This window comes from Antechinus flavipes, chromosome 2, assembly GCF_016432865.1.
Source record: "Antechinus flavipes isolate AdamAnt ecotype Samford, QLD, Australia chromosome 2, AdamAnt_v2, whole genome shotgun sequence".
In the NCBI taxonomy this organism is placed as follows: Eukaryota; Metazoa; Chordata; class Mammalia; order Dasyuromorphia; family Dasyuridae; genus Antechinus; species Antechinus flavipes.
Window position 1 is genome coordinate 471,397,769 of NC_067399.1, and position 18,389 is coordinate 471,416,157.

At 33.3% G+C, this 18,389-nt stretch overlaps 1 protein-coding gene across 2 annotated transcripts in view; it reads left to right on the forward strand.

Annotated features, from left to right (window-relative positions):
* The window catches only part of GARNL3 (GTPase activating Rap/RanGAP domain like 3), a 233,839-nt gene that overhangs the window by 164,880 nt on the left and 50,570 nt on the right, over nucleotides 1-18,389 (forward strand). For both annotated transcript variants that reach the window (XM_051979671.1, XM_051979670.1), the window contains 2 exons: nucleotides 586-744; nucleotides 5,795-5,861. In XM_051979671.1, the coding sequence (XP_051835631.1) occupies nucleotides 586-744; nucleotides 5,795-5,861 (226 nt within the window). The remainder of the gene's footprint in view (nucleotides 1-585; nucleotides 745-5,794; nucleotides 5,862-18,389) is intronic.

Consider the following 18,389-nt stretch of genomic DNA (forward strand, 5'->3'; position numbering starts at 1 on the left):
GAAGTTGAAACCTTGATTTCACTGGATTTGAAGACAACATTGATTGCTACAAAAATCAATTTAGGGGCATCTAGGTAGTACAGTGGATAGAGCACCAGCCCTGAAGTCAGGAGGACCTGAATTCAAATCTGGTCTCAGACACTTAACATTTAACATAGCTGTGTGACCCTGGACAAGTCATTTAACCTCAATTGCCTTAGCAAAAAAATAAAAAAAATAAAAAATAAAAAATTTATCTTATTTATGCCTAGCTAAAGTTATAGCCTTTTGCATTTAGTATACAGAGTTATGCTAATAAACAAATTAGGACAGTTTCGAGGCATGGCAGTTTTATATTGAATCAATTTTGTAAAATCCATAATTTCCACACCCTTTGGGTGCCTAGCATTCTGAAAACTGAGAACAAGTCATGGAAACATGAAGATGTAATAAAGTCACTTATTACTAAGAGATAGTATCATTTTCATTGCAAGACTAATGTTATTTTTAAAAAACCTTAGGAGGATGGCATACCTATGGGAGAGGTAACAGGACAGCTTCTCTCTTTTCTGATCCTTTTCTAACATATCGTCATTGATGGCCCAGGAGATCTGTTTGTCTGACCCCCCTGTGGTGATGACCCTGGTGGATGGGCCAACTGAAGAGAATGACAATCTGATTTGTGTGGCATATCGGCATCAGTTTGATTTGGTGAATGAGAGCACGGGGGAATCTTTCAGATTGCACCATGTGGATGCTAACAGGGTAAGTTCATAGTAACATAACCAACAAGAATGAAAGAGGACCATCATTTATTGTATGTTCTTGCTGGTATTAGGATGATAACTTATATTTTTTTAAAATAAAATTTACCTATGTCTATATCTACATCATTTTTGATGATTTTCTGAAACTTTTTTGGCCATTTAGTCCATTTAAATATAAATGAAAATGGAGGTTCACAAAAAAATAACTAATTCAGTAATTGAATCCTTGTGGAAATTCCACAGAGATGAGCAATTAAGTTCTTCTAGCCTCAGAACTATACAACTGACTGCAGGCAGTCTTAGGTGCACCAAAGGTAATGAAAGTATAGTCAGGAATCTGCCCTAAAATCCAGATAGTGGGGAAAAGCTCAGCAATTGAGGGCAGGTAATAAAGAGTATTTGAGTATCACTACATACATATCCCACAACCTAAGCTGTGCCAAGAACTCCACTGTTAATGCCAAGTTACCAAGAAGTCTATTGACAAATTAGAATGTTTATTATTTATCTATGCTATCTTAGAATATTATCCAGGGACCACTGAAATCCCTGAAATCCTTTCGAGATCTCTGGAGGTCAAAGCTATTTCTGTAATAATACTAAGATATTTTCTTTCTTAATGTAGTAATATTAATAGATAACCCACATAAACAAAAAAAAAAAGCTCTTTGGAAGGCCCTTAATCATTGTTAAAAGTAGAAAAGGGTCCCAAGACCAAAAAGTTTTGGGAACTGTTAATCTGTATAATTCTTTGGATGTTGTAATTGGACAGAAGGCAAGATTCAAATGTAATTAATGTAGAGCACTTACAGTTGTGCCAATAATTAGAGAATAGTTTGTCATCAGTGGGGATCTCAAATTGGACATTGTTTAGCTCTGATTTTAGAAACTCATAATATCTCTCAATACTTGTGTTTTTCATCTGATAATAGCATTTTAATTCTGTGAAGGGCAGGAAAGCTGTAGCATTTGTCATCATTTAATAATGTTTGCAAGATAAACAGGGAACCCATATTTACCATTTGGTAAGTGACCACCAGACAAGCAGTGGTAGCCAAGATGGTGACCTGACATATGAGGTTTCCTTTAAGCATGGTTAATTGTTAGCAACTTTATCATGGTTTTCTTTATTTATCCTTATCTTAAAAAATGTCCACGCATCATACTTAACCAGAATTACTAATTATAATAAATAGCAAAATGTAATAATAAACAATAATATAGTAATAGATGATAAATAGAAAACTGCTATATTTTGGTAGATAATACAACTTATGGCAAGATTTTTTTAAATCCAAAAACAGGTAACATTTAGGTACCTTTCTTTCTAATCTTTGATTATTATCAATTACTCTATAGTCTAATTCTGATACTTTCCAGACACTTAACAGAAGTAACTTGTTTTGAATCTTCTCTCTTAGAAATAGAACATCTAACAGCTTATTTCATTGTCTCAGGACAGCTTTTCTTGCAGGCGGCTTCCATATAGCTCTTAATCATTCTCACTGAAAAGAACTTTTCTCTCTTATTTGTAACATATTAAAGAAAAGTTCTAGTTGGCCCTTTCATGTTCTCTCCTGTCTCCCTCCTTTGTGGCACAGCAAAAATAGAAAGAAGAGTAACATGGCAACATGAAATTGATGGTCTGTATAAAAAGCACATCATGATCTTTTTTTTTCCTCAATGAGCTTCTTAGCCATAACTGCTTTTTCTGCCTGAGAAGTCCTTCAGAGCTTCTCCCAATTCCTTTCTGATCAGAATGGTTAACTACACATGACTAATTGCTTCAATTAAGACATATAAGACTAACTCTGCTCTCGTTTGTACTTATTTCCCCAGAACACATTTTTAAACATATTTAAACAAAGTGTAAAACCTGTAGAAAGATAATGAAGTAATTTCTCCACAAAAGAGAGATATAGATTTTATAAGTATGAATATATTTATTAAATGCTTATAAGCACAGAGCAATACGCTCAACATTAGAGGAAATTGGGGGAAAAAAGTTTAGGTCAGGTACAATTTCTACCTTTACAATTTATAATATAAAAGGGGGATAAGACACAAACATAAAATATATAGTAACATATGAGTAATAAGCATTAGAGAAATACATAAAAAATACTCCATGGGAGATCTTTTATCAATTTCTTTTTATTTATTTATTAATTTTATTAATTTTTTATTATCGATAGAAAAGATGAGGGACAGCTTCTGAGGACATGACATATGACTTGAGCTTTAAATATTGGGTAGGATTGACAGGTGAAAAGAATTGAGGAAGATTCATTGAAGGAGAGCACAGATGTGGGGAAGCAATCTAATTTGATAGAAAGGAAGAAAAATAGAAGATAATTCTGAAAAGTAGCATGACACGAAGTTATGGAGTCTAAACTAGACTTTAATGTCAGAAAAAAGAATTTGGACTTAACTCAGGAAGGTGTAGGACAGTGGTCCTCAAAGTGTAGTCCAAAGAATTGTTGGGGGGTCTCTGAAATCCTTTCAGAGGGTTTACAAATTCAAAAATATTTTTTATTTCTAATATAGTAAATAGCTATAAATATAACCCATGTGAACAAAAACTCTTTGAACAGATCCTCAATAGTTTTTAACAACATGAACATGAAGATACTGAGAACAAAGGTTTGAGAACCACTGATGTAGGAAGTCAATGAAGATTTTTGATCTGAAAGATATGACCAGATCTATGAGAAATATTACGATGGCAGCAAATTGAAAGACAGTTGGAGCATAGTAGAAGGGAGGTGGAAAGATGGGTAGAGCCCTTGTGGTAATCCAAATGAAGGGTGCAATTGGAATAGAAAAAAGGAATACATATAAGACATATTGTAGACATGGGATTGACAGGATTTAAGACTAGAGAGACATAGTTGAAATAAGTGTTCTAAAATAACTCCAAGATTTAGAAAATGCAACATCTGAACAAGAGTGGTGCCACTGAATGAAAAAGAAAATGGTGTCAGAAGGTATTTCCACCTGTTTTATGACTATCCTCTAGACTAGAAAGAAAAATGAGAAGCCTTAATATCTATTTCAGCCAACCAACCAATAATTACTGTTGAGCATTATTGGCATGCCTAATACTGAGTTAGGTGCTAGGAGTATGAGAGAAGCATAGGATATGGTCCAAATTTATAAGGAAGTTAAAGTTTAGTTGGGAAATGTATATTTACATGAAAAAAAGCAGTTAAAAATAAAGCATATAGTCAAATGTCATATTGTGCAGTGGGAAATTTTTTCTGTCAAAATCTAAAACTAATTATCAACGAATCTGACCTTGGTTTTCTCTTAGGTTTTGGTAATACTAACGCATAAATCAGAAATGGGAAAATAGGACAAAATATACAAGTTGTTGCTTGTATGGCATAGGCAGTGATTGCCAAAGAAATTAAAGAATAAAGAATTTAATGTGGACTGATGATATTAAGGAAAGATTGATAGAGGAGGTGAACTTAGAAGGAATGATTAATGGATAATTTCCTCCATCTGCTATATATACCCTTTCCCCAGATTCTCCCTAGTGAAATCCTTCCAAATTTCCATAAAGTGGTGGTACATTGGAGTACTTGGGGAAAAAGTTAAGACACTTAACTTTCCAAAGCCTTCATTTCCTTCTCTGCAGAGTGAAGATAATAAAATCTGTACTATATCTATCACTGAGTTATTATGGCTATCAAATGAGGCAGTGAAAAAATTCACTTTTTATTGTATAGAAACTTTGTAAAATTATATATTATTATATAAATGTCACTTATTATCATTGTCATTATTATAAATGTCACTTCTATCAATGAAGCCTTATAAGCTCCCTGAAAACAAGGATCATTCCTAAACTATATTTATGTCTCCTCCAGTATTTAAAACAGGTTATTATACAATTAGTAAAGGGTTATTGAATGAATGAATTTTCTATTATGTAATGATTTCTATTTCAATTCAAATTCCTATAGCACTTTGTCTCTTTCTTACGGATTTGTCTCATTCTGCCTTGGGCTAAAATTATTTTTCTAAATTACAATTAAGAACTTTATTATAGGTGTATAGGTGTTCAAGTATGTGTGAATATGTTCTTATGTTTTCATATGCAAGAAGAATCAATATGACATAGCAGCTACAGGGCCAGACATAAAGTTAGGAAGACTTTGTCTTTAAACTAGCCTCTAATACCTGCTAAATCTGAAACTCTAAAATTAAAGTTTGGAGAAAATAGAAAAAAGAACAGAAGTATAAGGATTAACCCTTGAATGACACAGATAAACATGAAAGAAAGAAGTCACTCAAGAAGACAAAAGAATGGTCAGAGACATGAGGAGAGTTTCCAGGAAGGGATGATCAAAAAAGTCAGGTGCTAATGAGTAGTGAAGAAAGATCAGTTATTTGCCTAAAAGAAAGTCATTGGTGGCCTTAGAGGTATTATGGTAAAGTAGGTAATAATGGAAATCAGATTATGGAGAGTTAGGAGGCAACAAGTAATTAGGAAAAGGAGGTAGCAGTTTTAACTAAGTTAGGCAAACTGTTCATTGGTGGTGGTGTTGTGGGGGAGGAGGGGAATCTATCAAGTTTCACAAAAAAGAGAAGAATATAATAGGATTATACCTATAAATGACAAAAAAGCTTAGGAGAAAAAGATGGAATGAGTGGAAAAAATAATGAGTGACATTAGCAAAACCCATTGAAAATCTGGAAAAGATGGGATTGAAAGTACAGATGGAGAAAAAAAAGAAAAATACTTCTGAACCAGGCAGGATGGAAGGAAAAAAGAAATTATTATAAAAGCAGATCTGTGGAAGTGAAGACCTAGCTTTACCTCAGGTCTTTTTCCTCAGTGTTTTCTAATCACCACCCATTCACATAGGCTAAATAGATGTTTTGTGATAGTAGTTAATTCATTTCTCCTTGAGTTTCTATAATGCAGAGGGCCAGCTGTAGATATTAATATCCACACTAAGCATCTCAATGATTCAAAAAATCTTTTCAGTAGTGTCAGTATTCAGTCTGCCCACTACCCTTGCCCATTATCATTACAGGTTAATTTTGTTGCAGCTATTGATGTATATGAAGATGGGGAAGCTGGCCTGCTGCTGTGTTACAACTGTAAGTGCTGTTTCATTCCTAAAATATTTAAATATGTGAAGCTTGTTCTTTTTAAGTTTTATAAAGGCTTAAGTGAGTTAGCCATAGGATTTGATAAATGCATATTTTACATTTATATAGATTGTACTTCAAATTTCTCTACCACATAAGGTTAATATATAGCCTAGCTGGGTCAGTCTGCAAGCATCTTTTACTTTCTCTGACAATGGTCAGAGAATTGCCAAAGAATATTCTGAGAGTTTGTGTTGTATTGCTTTCCCTGGCATTAACTTTAAAATATAAGGATGTATTTACCCCAAATATCTTTTATTTCACATTAGTAACTTGTTCCATAAATTTATGTAAACCTTTCTTGAAATAAATTGTGTGGTGTGAGTGTAGGAATGAGTATATGGATGGCTATGGGTGTTGTGGACCATTTAAAAAGAAAAAAGAACTTCATTTGTTAAGAAAAAAAAAAAAGTCCTGCCTAAGTTACTATTATAACGTAATATCACATACTTAGGAGTATTTGAAGGTTTAAAAAACACTTTCCTCACAACATTCTATAAAGCACATTAGGTTATTCTTCTCATTTTAAAGATAAGGAAATTGAGGTTCAGAAAAATGAAAGAACTTGCCCACAGTCATGTAACTCGATTTAGAAATTAGACTTAGAATTAGAGGATCCTTGGAGTCCTATTGGGACCTTTGGAAATCAAATCCATTACTTTCTTCCATTGCCCCCTCTCATAAACCTGCTTCTACCTGGAAACACTTATATACAAAAGGGGAGCAAAGATTTCCTCAAAAGTAATGGTTCCCCTGTTTCCCAGTCATTGGCTTTTTTTTTTTTTACAGTTTTATCTGAAATAGTTGTTTGATTTATTTTTATATTTCTTGTAAGAAAACTTTTAAACTTTTAAATAAAAATTATATTTTGACTTTGGTATTTTGTCTTTATTTTGAAATTACCAGGGAAAATAGTTATCAGATTGCTTGCTTTGGTAAACAGATTTTGATTTTTTTTTTCTTTTAGGTACCTGAAGAGGATGGGAAGGGAAGGAAGAATTGATAGGGAAGGGGGGGGGGGGGGGGAATGAAAAATAGAAAGTTAAGGCAGGTCAGGAAATTAAGCTTTCTCCTGAAATAAAATCAAGTTATTAATTTAAATCAGATTATTTTATTTAAAATATTTTTGTAAGTGCAAAAAATTATATGCTAATAGTTTTCATGTCTCCGTCATGTTTCTGTCACGTCAGATGTTATATGAAAATATTATTTTGGAATACTATTCACATTTGATAGTATTTGGAATAATATGGTAACAAAGATTTTTAGAATTTTTTTTCTAAATAGTGTATTGTTTTTGAGGCTATATGATATAATGGAAACAATGCCAGATTTGGGATCAAAATACCTGGTCTACAAAATGCAGTATTACTGCTTATTATCTGCATAGTTTTGGGTAAGTTAAATAAACTCTTTGGGCCTCCAATTTCCTCATGTGGAAGATGAGAAGATTAGATTACCTCTAAGATTCTTTCCAACTTGAATTTCTGATCCTATGTTTCCCTTTTTCTTATAAATATTCTTAATATTCATTATTAAGCTGACCACAACATGGGGATCCTCTAGCTAGTTATCAAGAATTAAACTATAATAAATTACAGAGTAAAGAATGAAATACAATTGCTGACAAGATTTTATTAAAAATTATACCAGTGAATTGATGAAAGACTTAAATACCTAGATTCATTAGAAATTTTTGAAATGCTAGTCTATTTAATACAGTATTATATATATATAATACAGTATTTAATACAGTAAATTCTTCCTTAGCTAAAGAAAGAACCTTATGTATCATCATTTAAAGTAAGAAATTGTCTAAAAACTGAAAAAGGTAGAAAAATTCATCCTTTTGTTCCAAGTTTCAAATATATAAGAAAAAGGTGAAGACTGAACTGCATACATACATATACACACAAAAGTTATTCTGAGTATTTCATATTAACTTTGCTGAAATGATATTTTTGAAGATTCAGGTGGGGAATGACGTTTTGGTTGATTTTTAAAGCACACCTCAAAATTAAAAGTAAATGATGCAATTAATATAGCTCAAAATTTTAAATATATTATTTTTTTGTTAATATATATTTGTTGGTGGTCAAATGTATAATATATATAAAGTTTAGTTAAAACAATTTAAATAGTTGTATTGACTTCTTAATTCTAGGTAAGAAAAACTATCCCCAAATATTCCTGAATGTAACAGATAATAATTTACATCCTAAAAACTTCATGTCTCATAGACACAGATCAGGAAGTGACCTTAGAGGTCAGTGAGCCCAACTCCTTTTACAGATAAAGAAAGTGAGGTCCAGAAAGGTTAAATGATTTGCCCAACATTATTTTATTAGTGAGAAGCAGAACTAACAATTAAGCCTAAGTGTTCTGACCCCAAGTCTTTTGTTCTTTCCATTCTATAAACATTTGCTTCAATTAATTTTGGTAAACAAACAAAAAATTAAAGTTTTATTTACTTACTTTCTATATAGATATATATGAAAACATATACCTTCCATATAGTGGACCTTTTAAACTATCCGTGTGTTCTCAAAACTATAGAATAACATCATCTCATTTATCTGGAGGTTTCTAGTAACTTCTAATATTAAGAAAAGGTCTTCACTGGAAGTCAAAGTAAAAGAGAATAAGTTTTAGAACAGATTGTAATGGTGAAAATTCTGTATCCTGAATATTCCAGTCCCTGGATGAAATTCATGTCATGGGCCAACATGGAGGTGTGGCTGTGGTCTGAGTGGAACCCTTTCCCAATCCTAGAAATAAGGATAAAAGGGCCAACAGAGACGTTCCATTAAGGCATGTCTATTGATTTTAGGATAAGTATAAACCAGATTAAACAAATTGGTTATCTGGAAAGAGCTAGAAGAGAAAGATATTGCCAGAGACAAAAGACTCAAAACCAAAGCTTCCCAACAATATCTTAAGGGTCAGCATTGAAAGTTGCAAGCATCAGATGCCCCAGAGAGAGAAGAGGGTAGATGATGAAAAAAAAATGAATCTCAATCAATTTCTTTCTCTTTCTCTCTCTCTCTCTCTCTCTCTATCTCTCTCTCTCTCTCTCTCTCTCTCTCTCTCTCTTTCTCTCTCTCTCTCTCTTTCTCTCTTTCTCTTTCTCTCTCTCATACACACACATACACACATGTAAATTTTAAGCTCATCTAGGTCTTGGCCGGCTCCATTCTCCCAACTCATTCAAATCCCTTGTCATCTGAAAAATTGCTTTTGTCATTACTTTCTTCTTTGTCCTTCGTAGAAATTGGAGCTGTCTTGTGTATGTACCTGTCCACTATAGCATTTGATACTCTTATCTTTATAACCATGTAATTTATAATGAGTGGTTTTCCACCCAGATCTATAGAGACATTTTTTTAAAATGACTGAAGCAGAAAAAAATGTTTGGGCAATTCATTTACTCCTAGGCCAATTCTAGCCAATCAATACCAGAGGCAATAATTATATAGGAATTTTTTTTAAAAGAAAGGGATAACTCACCCATTTCTTCACTGAAGCTTCAATACTATTTGTTTGAAAAGGAAGGGGAGAGCTCCAGTTATTGAGACAAGAATTCATTATTTGGCAAAAATTATTGGGAAATTTGGGAAACAATCTCACAGACGAGGTATAGAATATCTCATGCTATATACCAAGTTCCATTTAGGTATGTGATTTAAACATGGGGATCTAAACAAATTAGAGAATCATGGAATAAATTACTAGATCTGTAGATATGGGAAGAGTTCATAACCAAACAAAAGATAGAAAGGTCCACAGGATGTAAAATGGACTGTTTTAATTACATAAAATTAAATAATTTGTCCATAAACAAAATTATTTAATCAAAATTAGAAAAGAAGCAAGAAATGGGTAGAGAGGAGATCTTTGAAGCAAATTTCTCTGTTATAAGTCTCATTTCTAAGATATATAGGGAACTAATTCAAATTTATAAAAATAAAAGTTATTCACCGATTGATAAATGGATATCCAAAAGATATGAACAAGCAGTTTTCTGAAGAAGAAATCTAAGCTATCAATATCCTTATGAAAAACATGTTCTAAATCATTAATAATTAGGGAAATGAAAATTAAAGCAACTTTGAAGTACTACTTCATACTCATCAGATTGACAAAATTAACAAAAAAGGAAAATAACATCCTAGCAGGGCTAAAGAGAAAAGTTGTTTTAATATACTATTAATTAATGTACTATTGATGGAATGTAAACTGACACAGCCTTTCTGCAAAGTTGATATATTCCCCCCAAAGCTATTAAATTGTGCATACCCCTTAACTCTAGGGGTTAGGGCACTACTAGATCCATACTCTAAAGAAGTCAGTCAAAGAAGGAAAGGATCTATATGTACAAAAATATTTATAGCACCTCTTTTGATTATAGCAAAAAGAATTGGAAAGTAGGATAGTTGCCCATCAACTGGGGAATGGCTGAACAAGTTATATTACATTAATATAATTGAATTCTATCATGCTATAAGAAATAATGAAAAGAAAGATTTCAAAGACACAGGAAGACTTGTATGAACTGAAGCAGTGAAGTGATCAGAACCAGGACAACAATTTATACAATAGCAATAAGATTATAAATACAAATAACTACAAAAGATATAGGAACTCTGAATAATATGAGGACCAACAACGGTTGCAGAATATTAATGAGGAAAAATGCTACGCGATAGACTCAAAGTGCAAATTAAGGATTTTTTTTTGACAGTATAAGAATATGTTTTTTTAACTGTATTTACAATAGGCGTTATTTTTCTTGATTTCTCAATGAGTATGAGAGAGAAGAGGTAAGAGTAAAATAATGCAAACTTTAAAATAAAATTTGAATGAAAAAAGAAGACAATTATGACAGAATTTATTATATAAGAGAGTATTGTAGTCAAACCTGTTAATTATAAAATTCACTTGATTGAATAAAAAAAATGAAAACAGGAGGACTAAAGAGAATATGATATCTACCATTCTTCTGAGCCACATAAATCAATTAGGAAGTTATTACCATTGTTAAGAGAAAGTTGATGAAGACCTGAAGGGTAGTGACCATGTGAATAGAGAAGGAAGTAGATTCAAGAGAAATTGGTGAAGAAAGACTTGAAAACTGATTGGATACATATGGAGTTAACAAGAGAAGAGTTGAAAATGACTACAGAGTTGCAAAACTGGGAGACTGTGAGGATGATGATTTTTCAAAACAGAGAAAAGTTAGTTAGGAAGAAATTGAGTTTGGGGAAAGTTAAGTTTGAGATGCCAAAAAGATATTAAGTTTGAAATATACAATAAGGATTTGAGGCAAAACCAGAGCTCAGGAAAGAGAATAAAGCTGGTTTTATATATATATGCATGTGTGTGTGTGTGTGTGTGTGTGTGTGTGTGTATGTATATGTAAGTCAGTTATACCAAGATGATAATTAAACCCATGGAAGCTGAGAAGATCTCATAAAGAGAAAAGAGAACTAAGAGTCCTCAGGGTACAGCTATCATTGCCTGCAAAAGACACCAAAAGTAGTGGTCAAAAGAATAGAAAAAGAACCAAGAGAATAGTATCATAGAAACCAAGAAAATAGAGGGTAGTCAACAGTGTAAAAGAGGTTGGGAAAGATGAGGATAAATAAAAGGCAATGATATTTGACAGTTCAAAAAGCACTGCTAACTTTGGAGAGAACAGTTTCAGTTCACTGATGAAAAGGCCACGAAAAAACTACATGACATGGAGGAAAACTACTCGTCAAAGCTTCATTCAAGATGCTTAAAGCCACTGAAATCTGAGCAGAGCTACTTCTTCCATTCCACTAGTGGAAGGCATGAAAAACATTCTAAATCTTTATAACTATAAATCTTTTCTTCATAGTGATCTTAAACAGTGAGGCTGGGTGTGCGATATTTCATTTCTGCCATGAAGTTCCATGGCAGGCCATGTGGATCCATGTAAGATTCTCATGATTTTGGGTAGCTACAAATGCAATATATCTATTTAAAACAAATTGTGCTGGACCTAGCCAAGAACTCTGACAGGAAGCAAGTAGGCTTCTTGGATTACATGCCAGCTCCCTTAAGCAGCAATAATGCTGGATTTTGCCAAGGACCTGCCCCCATCCCAGGAATATGATGATTTTCTTAAATTTTCTGACTTTGTAGTCATCCCTTTTCATATATCCTCCAACAGAGTTCCACAATTTATTTCTCAATTCTAGACTGTACAATTCAAGTAAAAGTTTACATTTTCACTATACAAATAAAAAGGTATATTTTCACAGTATATTATCCTTATTTCAATAGTTACACAAAGCACATGAATTACATCCTTGAGCTAAGGTATAATGCTTTCTGTTACCCAGATGATTGGTCATTTCAACTGCTCATTATTGAATTTTCTTAGAACAATGGCTTCATATGCTATCCATCCCTATCTTATATGCACTTATTCTCCATGTTCTACTTCAGCAGTGTCAAATTCAAATAGAAATGGGGACCACTAAATGTGTTCTATTGTATTTTTATTTATTTATTTTGTTAAATATTTATCTATTATATTTTAATATGAATTCCCTGCTATAATCAGGTATGTTGCATACCACAAGTATGTGTAGACTATTCCATAGTCTACACAGTCTGGCTGAGCAAGTTAGTGCCACTTTGGCCAACTTGACAAGCAAGCAAAACAGATACGTGGAGCTCTCTTTATCTCTAGGAAGCCTTTAGGCATAGGATTGGCTGTCTTCCTGGAATATGATTTATCAATAGACCTTAATACTTCCAGAAACTGGTGGAGAAGATTATAGGTCCCTTCCAGAAGTAAACTCAATTGCCTGCCACTTAGAATTATTCTTACAATATATCTACTCAGTTTTACTAGTCTTTACTGTGACAGGCTCACTTTGACCCCAAAGTACATCCAGTCACTTTCTCTACCCTCAGCAGCTGTAGACAGGAAAGGGAAGTAAATAGTTCAAAAGATCCTATGGACCATGACAGAACTTGGTAGATTGGTAAGGATAGGATCCCAGAAATAAAAAAAAAAAAAAAAAAAAAAAAAAAACCACATACAATGTACATGTCTTCCTACCCTATCCAGTCTATAGTCTTTAGTTTCAAAGAGATACTAATAAGATCATAGGATTTGGAACTTGAAGTGAGATTAGTTTGGTTTGTAATTATTAAATAAAAATTTAAAAAAAAATAAAAAAAAGAGATTAGTTTGGTTTTCTCTTTTTACAAATGAGGAATCTGAGACCCAGAGATAAATGATTAGTCCAAATTTATACAGTTAATAAACTCTACTTTGATCCATAGCATTGCTAACATAGTGGGTTAAAGAGTGATTATAATGACCATGCCAGCCCATGTACCAGAATGATGCAGAGGCATAATTAGCATTCTATTTTCATAAATATTATTATAATGGGCAATAAAGTTGTATGGGACAAAACTATTTTATCAACACCTAGACTCTTTCTTTTTGTAATGTGTTCTTTATGACTTCATGCTAGCTTCCTCAACTTTAGACAAATATGCCAAATTCCATTCTAATTTCTGTGCCCTTTTGGATTTGGTATCCTTGTGAATTCATGCATGTAAATGCATGATATCTGGGCTCCTTTTTTTGTCACATTGTAGATCATAGCAGTTTTCTTCTCCAAGATTACCCTTCCTTTAGTCCATATTAATTTCCTTTAATCATTAGTATCCATTATTCTCCTGCCCTGTATGGGCCAGAAATTTGATAATGGAATAGCTAACTTATTCCCTTCCTGACATTATGCTTCAGCTGTACTGCTTTGTTCCCATAGAATTAACTGTATTCTTTCTTCATGCTATTGTACTATAAAAATGATGAAGAGGATAGTTTCAAAGAAACCTAAGAAAATTTGCATGAATTAATGCAGAATGAAAAGAACAGAAGCAGAAAAACATTTTATACAATAATAGCATTATTGTAAAGAGCCACAATGTTGAGAGATTTTAGAACTCTAATCAACACAATGGCCATCCACAATTCCAAAGGATTCATAATGAAACAAATTATTCCACTTCCTGATAGAGAGGTAATACTCAGAGTGAATACTGAGATATAATATTTTTGACAATGACCAATAGGGGATTGTGTTTGCTTGATGATATAATGTTTTAATAGGGGTTTTATCTTTTTCTTCTCAATTAGGAATAGGCAATGAAGAGGTGGAAAGAAGAGAAAATAGAATTTTTATTGACTAAAAAACATTCTTTTCCTATTGTTTTCCTTCCATCCTGTGCACTCCCCACCACCCCCATATAGACCTTCAACACAGGCCTCTTTGCATGTATCCCTAGGAATATTAAATAAATAATGCTTAAACAATGCTATTTTCTATTGGTAAGCCCCAAACTATATGTTTTCCCTGTCTAGGCAAGAAGGACCATTGCATATTTGTAAATTTCTTGATCTTCAGCTGAATTTTGTAAATTATAACCTTTGTACCCTTTCTAGTAACTTTTTTATTATTTATTTTTTAACAAGATTTTTAATTAAATTAAATATTCTTAAAACATTTGACTTGCATGACATGTAGCCACAAAGTTGACTTAGACAAGATGTCTCAGAATTATACAAGAATCTAAGACATATTCTATTAGAAAGAGCTTTTTTCCAGCACTCTGTTAAGCATTAACATCAAGTAAGATGTCCAAAAGAAATCAGTATATTCACCAAAAGATTTTTTACTAGTATCATGAAGAAGTTTTTATAACATTCAAATAAAGCAATAATTTCATATTGGTGTCAGTGGTTTCCACCTATTACTATTTATAGATGAAATGATAATTATATCAAACTCAAAAATGCTATAAACTAAACTAGACAAATGGCAACTAGATGGTATTGTATGTAGAACTTCTGAGTGGGAATCAGGAAATCCTGAATTTGAATCCTGCCTTAGACTCTTCCTAACTGTATGATCCTGGAGAAGTCAGTCAGCTTTAGTTGACTTTATCCTTAGTTTCTTCATCTGTAAAATGGGTGGGGTGGAGAGAAAATCTCCCTCAGAGTTTTTCTGAGGATTGAATAAGATAATATATGTAAACTACTCTCTGACCCTTAAAACACTATATAAATATTAGATGCTATTATTATTGAAGAAAGCAGCCAGCACATTTGGTAGTTTCTCAAAGAAAAATTTATGGGGAAACAGGCAAGAATTCCAGGGTAGGAATCCAAGAAGGTTGCAAAAGACTTGGGCAAAAGGAGAAACATTGAAGCAGCAGGAGAAAGAGAGATACTTGAGCTAGAGGAAGAGCTCAATGAAGCTGATAAAGACAAGGGAAAGGAAGCTGGGATAACTAACTAACTGCAGTAAGGTAAGAAGTGTTACCTGAAGAGAAGAGTTCTGTTTGTGGAAACAGAAACTGGGAAATGGCACAAAGTTGAATTGGTCATATTAGAGTAGTAATGAGGACTTCAGTTATGGAGACAATTTGCAAGAACTTGCCCTTTATCCAAGAATCAAGTCACTTTTGGACTTGCCTTAATAATAATTTCATCTTTCAAAAGATGATGAAATGAATGAAGGAAATTAACATTCTGGAAGTTGAGTCTCACTAACAAAATGTGTTGAGAGATAGGGTCATCCAACCAACAATGAAGGGAAAGCCACTACCTCTTGAGGCAAAAATTCCTGCAGAAAAAAATCTGGAAATGTCAGTGGATTGTAATCTCAATATAGGTCAACAATGTTAAATGGTGGCTAAAATTGGTAATTTATATCTAAAGCAGTATTAAGAGAAGCACAGTTTCCAGAACAGGGAAATTAACAGTTTTACTATACTCTGTCCTAGGAAATACCATGTGTGGAGTAACATATTCAGTTCTGGACATTTTAAGAAAAACATAGATTAGGTGGAATGTGTCCAGAAGACAGCAACTAAAATGGTGAAAGCCCTGGAGAACATATACCATATGAAGATCAAATGAAGAAGCTAGAGCTGTTTAGTTTGAAAGAGAGAATATCATTTGACATGATAGTTGTCTTTAGTTATTTAAAAGGCTGGCATATGACTAGAGTTTTTTGAAATTACTGTGAGAATTAAATTTCATGTAAGGAATAATATTTTAATAATTAAAACTATCCAAAAGAGAAATGAGCTTCCTTGGGAAATAATAAATTCTCTCTCATTAGGAAGTCTTCAAACAAAAGCTAGGTGGTTACATGTTGAAGATGTTAGAGAATAGCTTCTTGTTCAGGTATAAATCCAGTTCTTAGATTTCTTGATTCTATATCATAGAATTATATAAGGGTAGACTCATAGATCAGTAATGACTATATTGTTTTCATTGTATAAATATACTCATTTAAATACTTGCTACAAAAGGGTTTGCTTGAGTGTGATGACCTTACCTGCCTCCTTTCCACCCTTTTAACTCAGGTACATTGGTTTTCTAAAGAACTGACAGCCCTTATTTTCAAAGCAATTTTGATGATTGATTTGATTGATTGGTGATAAAATAAGGTGATTTCTACAAACTAGAGGATGATGAGTTTGACATTGGTTTCTGGTCAGAATCTAAAATAGATCATTAATTTGGATGGTTTGTAACATAGAAGTCAAATTAACAAATATTTATTCAGCACTTACTATGTGGCTTAGGGCCACAGAAATCACTGTAAGCCAAGGTTCATTAAGAAGGCAAGCAAAAATAATCTAATTTCTTTTTTAACAGGATTGCTTGACTGATAGGTCAGGAAAATGCTGTAGATATAATATACCTGGATTTCAGCAAACTATTTAGCAATCTCCAAGATATATTTGTAGGCAAGATAGAAGAATGTGGGGGAATGATGATACATTTCAGTGAATTGGTAGCTTGTTGAACAAGTGTAATTAAAATGTTAATTAACAGATTAATGTCATTCTAGAAAGAAGGTTCTAGTAGAATGCTACAAAGCTCTTTCATTGGCCTTATTCTCTCCAACATTTTATCAATGAGTTGGATTTTCCTTACAAGGCACAGCATTTTAAGGAGAACTGTTAAAAGGAGAATTAGTATGAAAAAGTGATTTTTAAAGCATGCAATGTGTTAATCATTTGAAGGAACTAGAAGTGTTTGTCATGGGAGAAGAGAAAATTTGAAGGAGAAGGAAAAAAGGAGATGCGATCAGTCTCTTCAAGGATTGAAGGCCAATCATATAAGAAGAATTACTTTATTCTGCTTAGATCCAGTGGCAGAACTTGTAGGGAGATTAGATTTCAGCTTAGAGCCTCACTAAGGTTCTCTTAATATTTCAGTGTTCTTCTTTTCTCCTTTACTCAGTAAATAACTAGCTTAGCTCCTTTTTTAGTGATATAAATCTGTAGTGAATGGGCTAAAAATTCACTAATTTACTTTTCAGTCTGGATTACCTATAATATCAAATTAAACAAAGAAGAAAAAAGTATACTGTCCTACTTTGCTCCCCACCTTCTTAGGCTCTACTGAGCCTAAAAACTGAACTGTGTACACACACACACACACACACACACATACATACAATGCATACACTTATGAACTCAGCCCTGTTACTGATTCTGGGTTCCATTTTTGTGTTAAGGAGGCAAACAGGGGAGTTGTTCAGTAATAATCTTACTGTCAAATCTATTCTGACCTTTGTATCTATGTTCTAACTGGGTTCCTTGCCATATACCTAAGTTCCCCAGAAATTGGATTCTCACTTTTCCCCAAAATCCTCTCAGTGCTTGGATTTCCTGCCTTGTTCTCTCTCTCTAGTGGCTATTTTTTGACAATGAATCCCAGTTTCTTCATGACTTCCAATAGCAGTCCATCCACCACCATCCATCTTTCACCATCAGCTTGGATGAATGCCCTGGTTTTAGATTCAGTTTGAATCTTTGTTTTTTAATATTTGGTTGCCATTTTCTCCCCCACTAACTCCTGCCCCAGGACTGATCTGTTAGTTTTGTGTCTACTTTTAGACACATGTCCACTCCTAGAATTTTCAGATGCTACAAAAACCCTGGCCTTGCTCCCCTATTTAGAACTGCAGACTTCAGGCATCCTAGGCCAAGCTTTCATATCACCAGTTGTGACCATAAGGTATTCTGTCACTTCTTCCTTCTGCTTCCCATATGACTGTTTCAGTTCTCTTTTTCAACATAAGAAGTCAAAATAACATCATACCATGGAAAGCAGACTAGATCTTCAGTCAGAGAACTTGGAATTAAACCTTGGTTCTGTCAGTGTGTCTTTGGAAAAGTTGCTTAAACTGTCTTAGCCTCAGTTTCCTCAACTGTTAAAATGGGACAGGAGGGGGTTAGACTGCAAGAACTAAAGGATTCCTTCCACCTCTAAATCTATGATCCTATCAAGGACCAAGGTTTGAATACCACATGAACATGACTAAGTCTCTATATGTCTGACTAGATTTTCCTGAATTTCTCTGATATGATTCTTCCTTCTTAGAGTCCCAGGCACCAGTC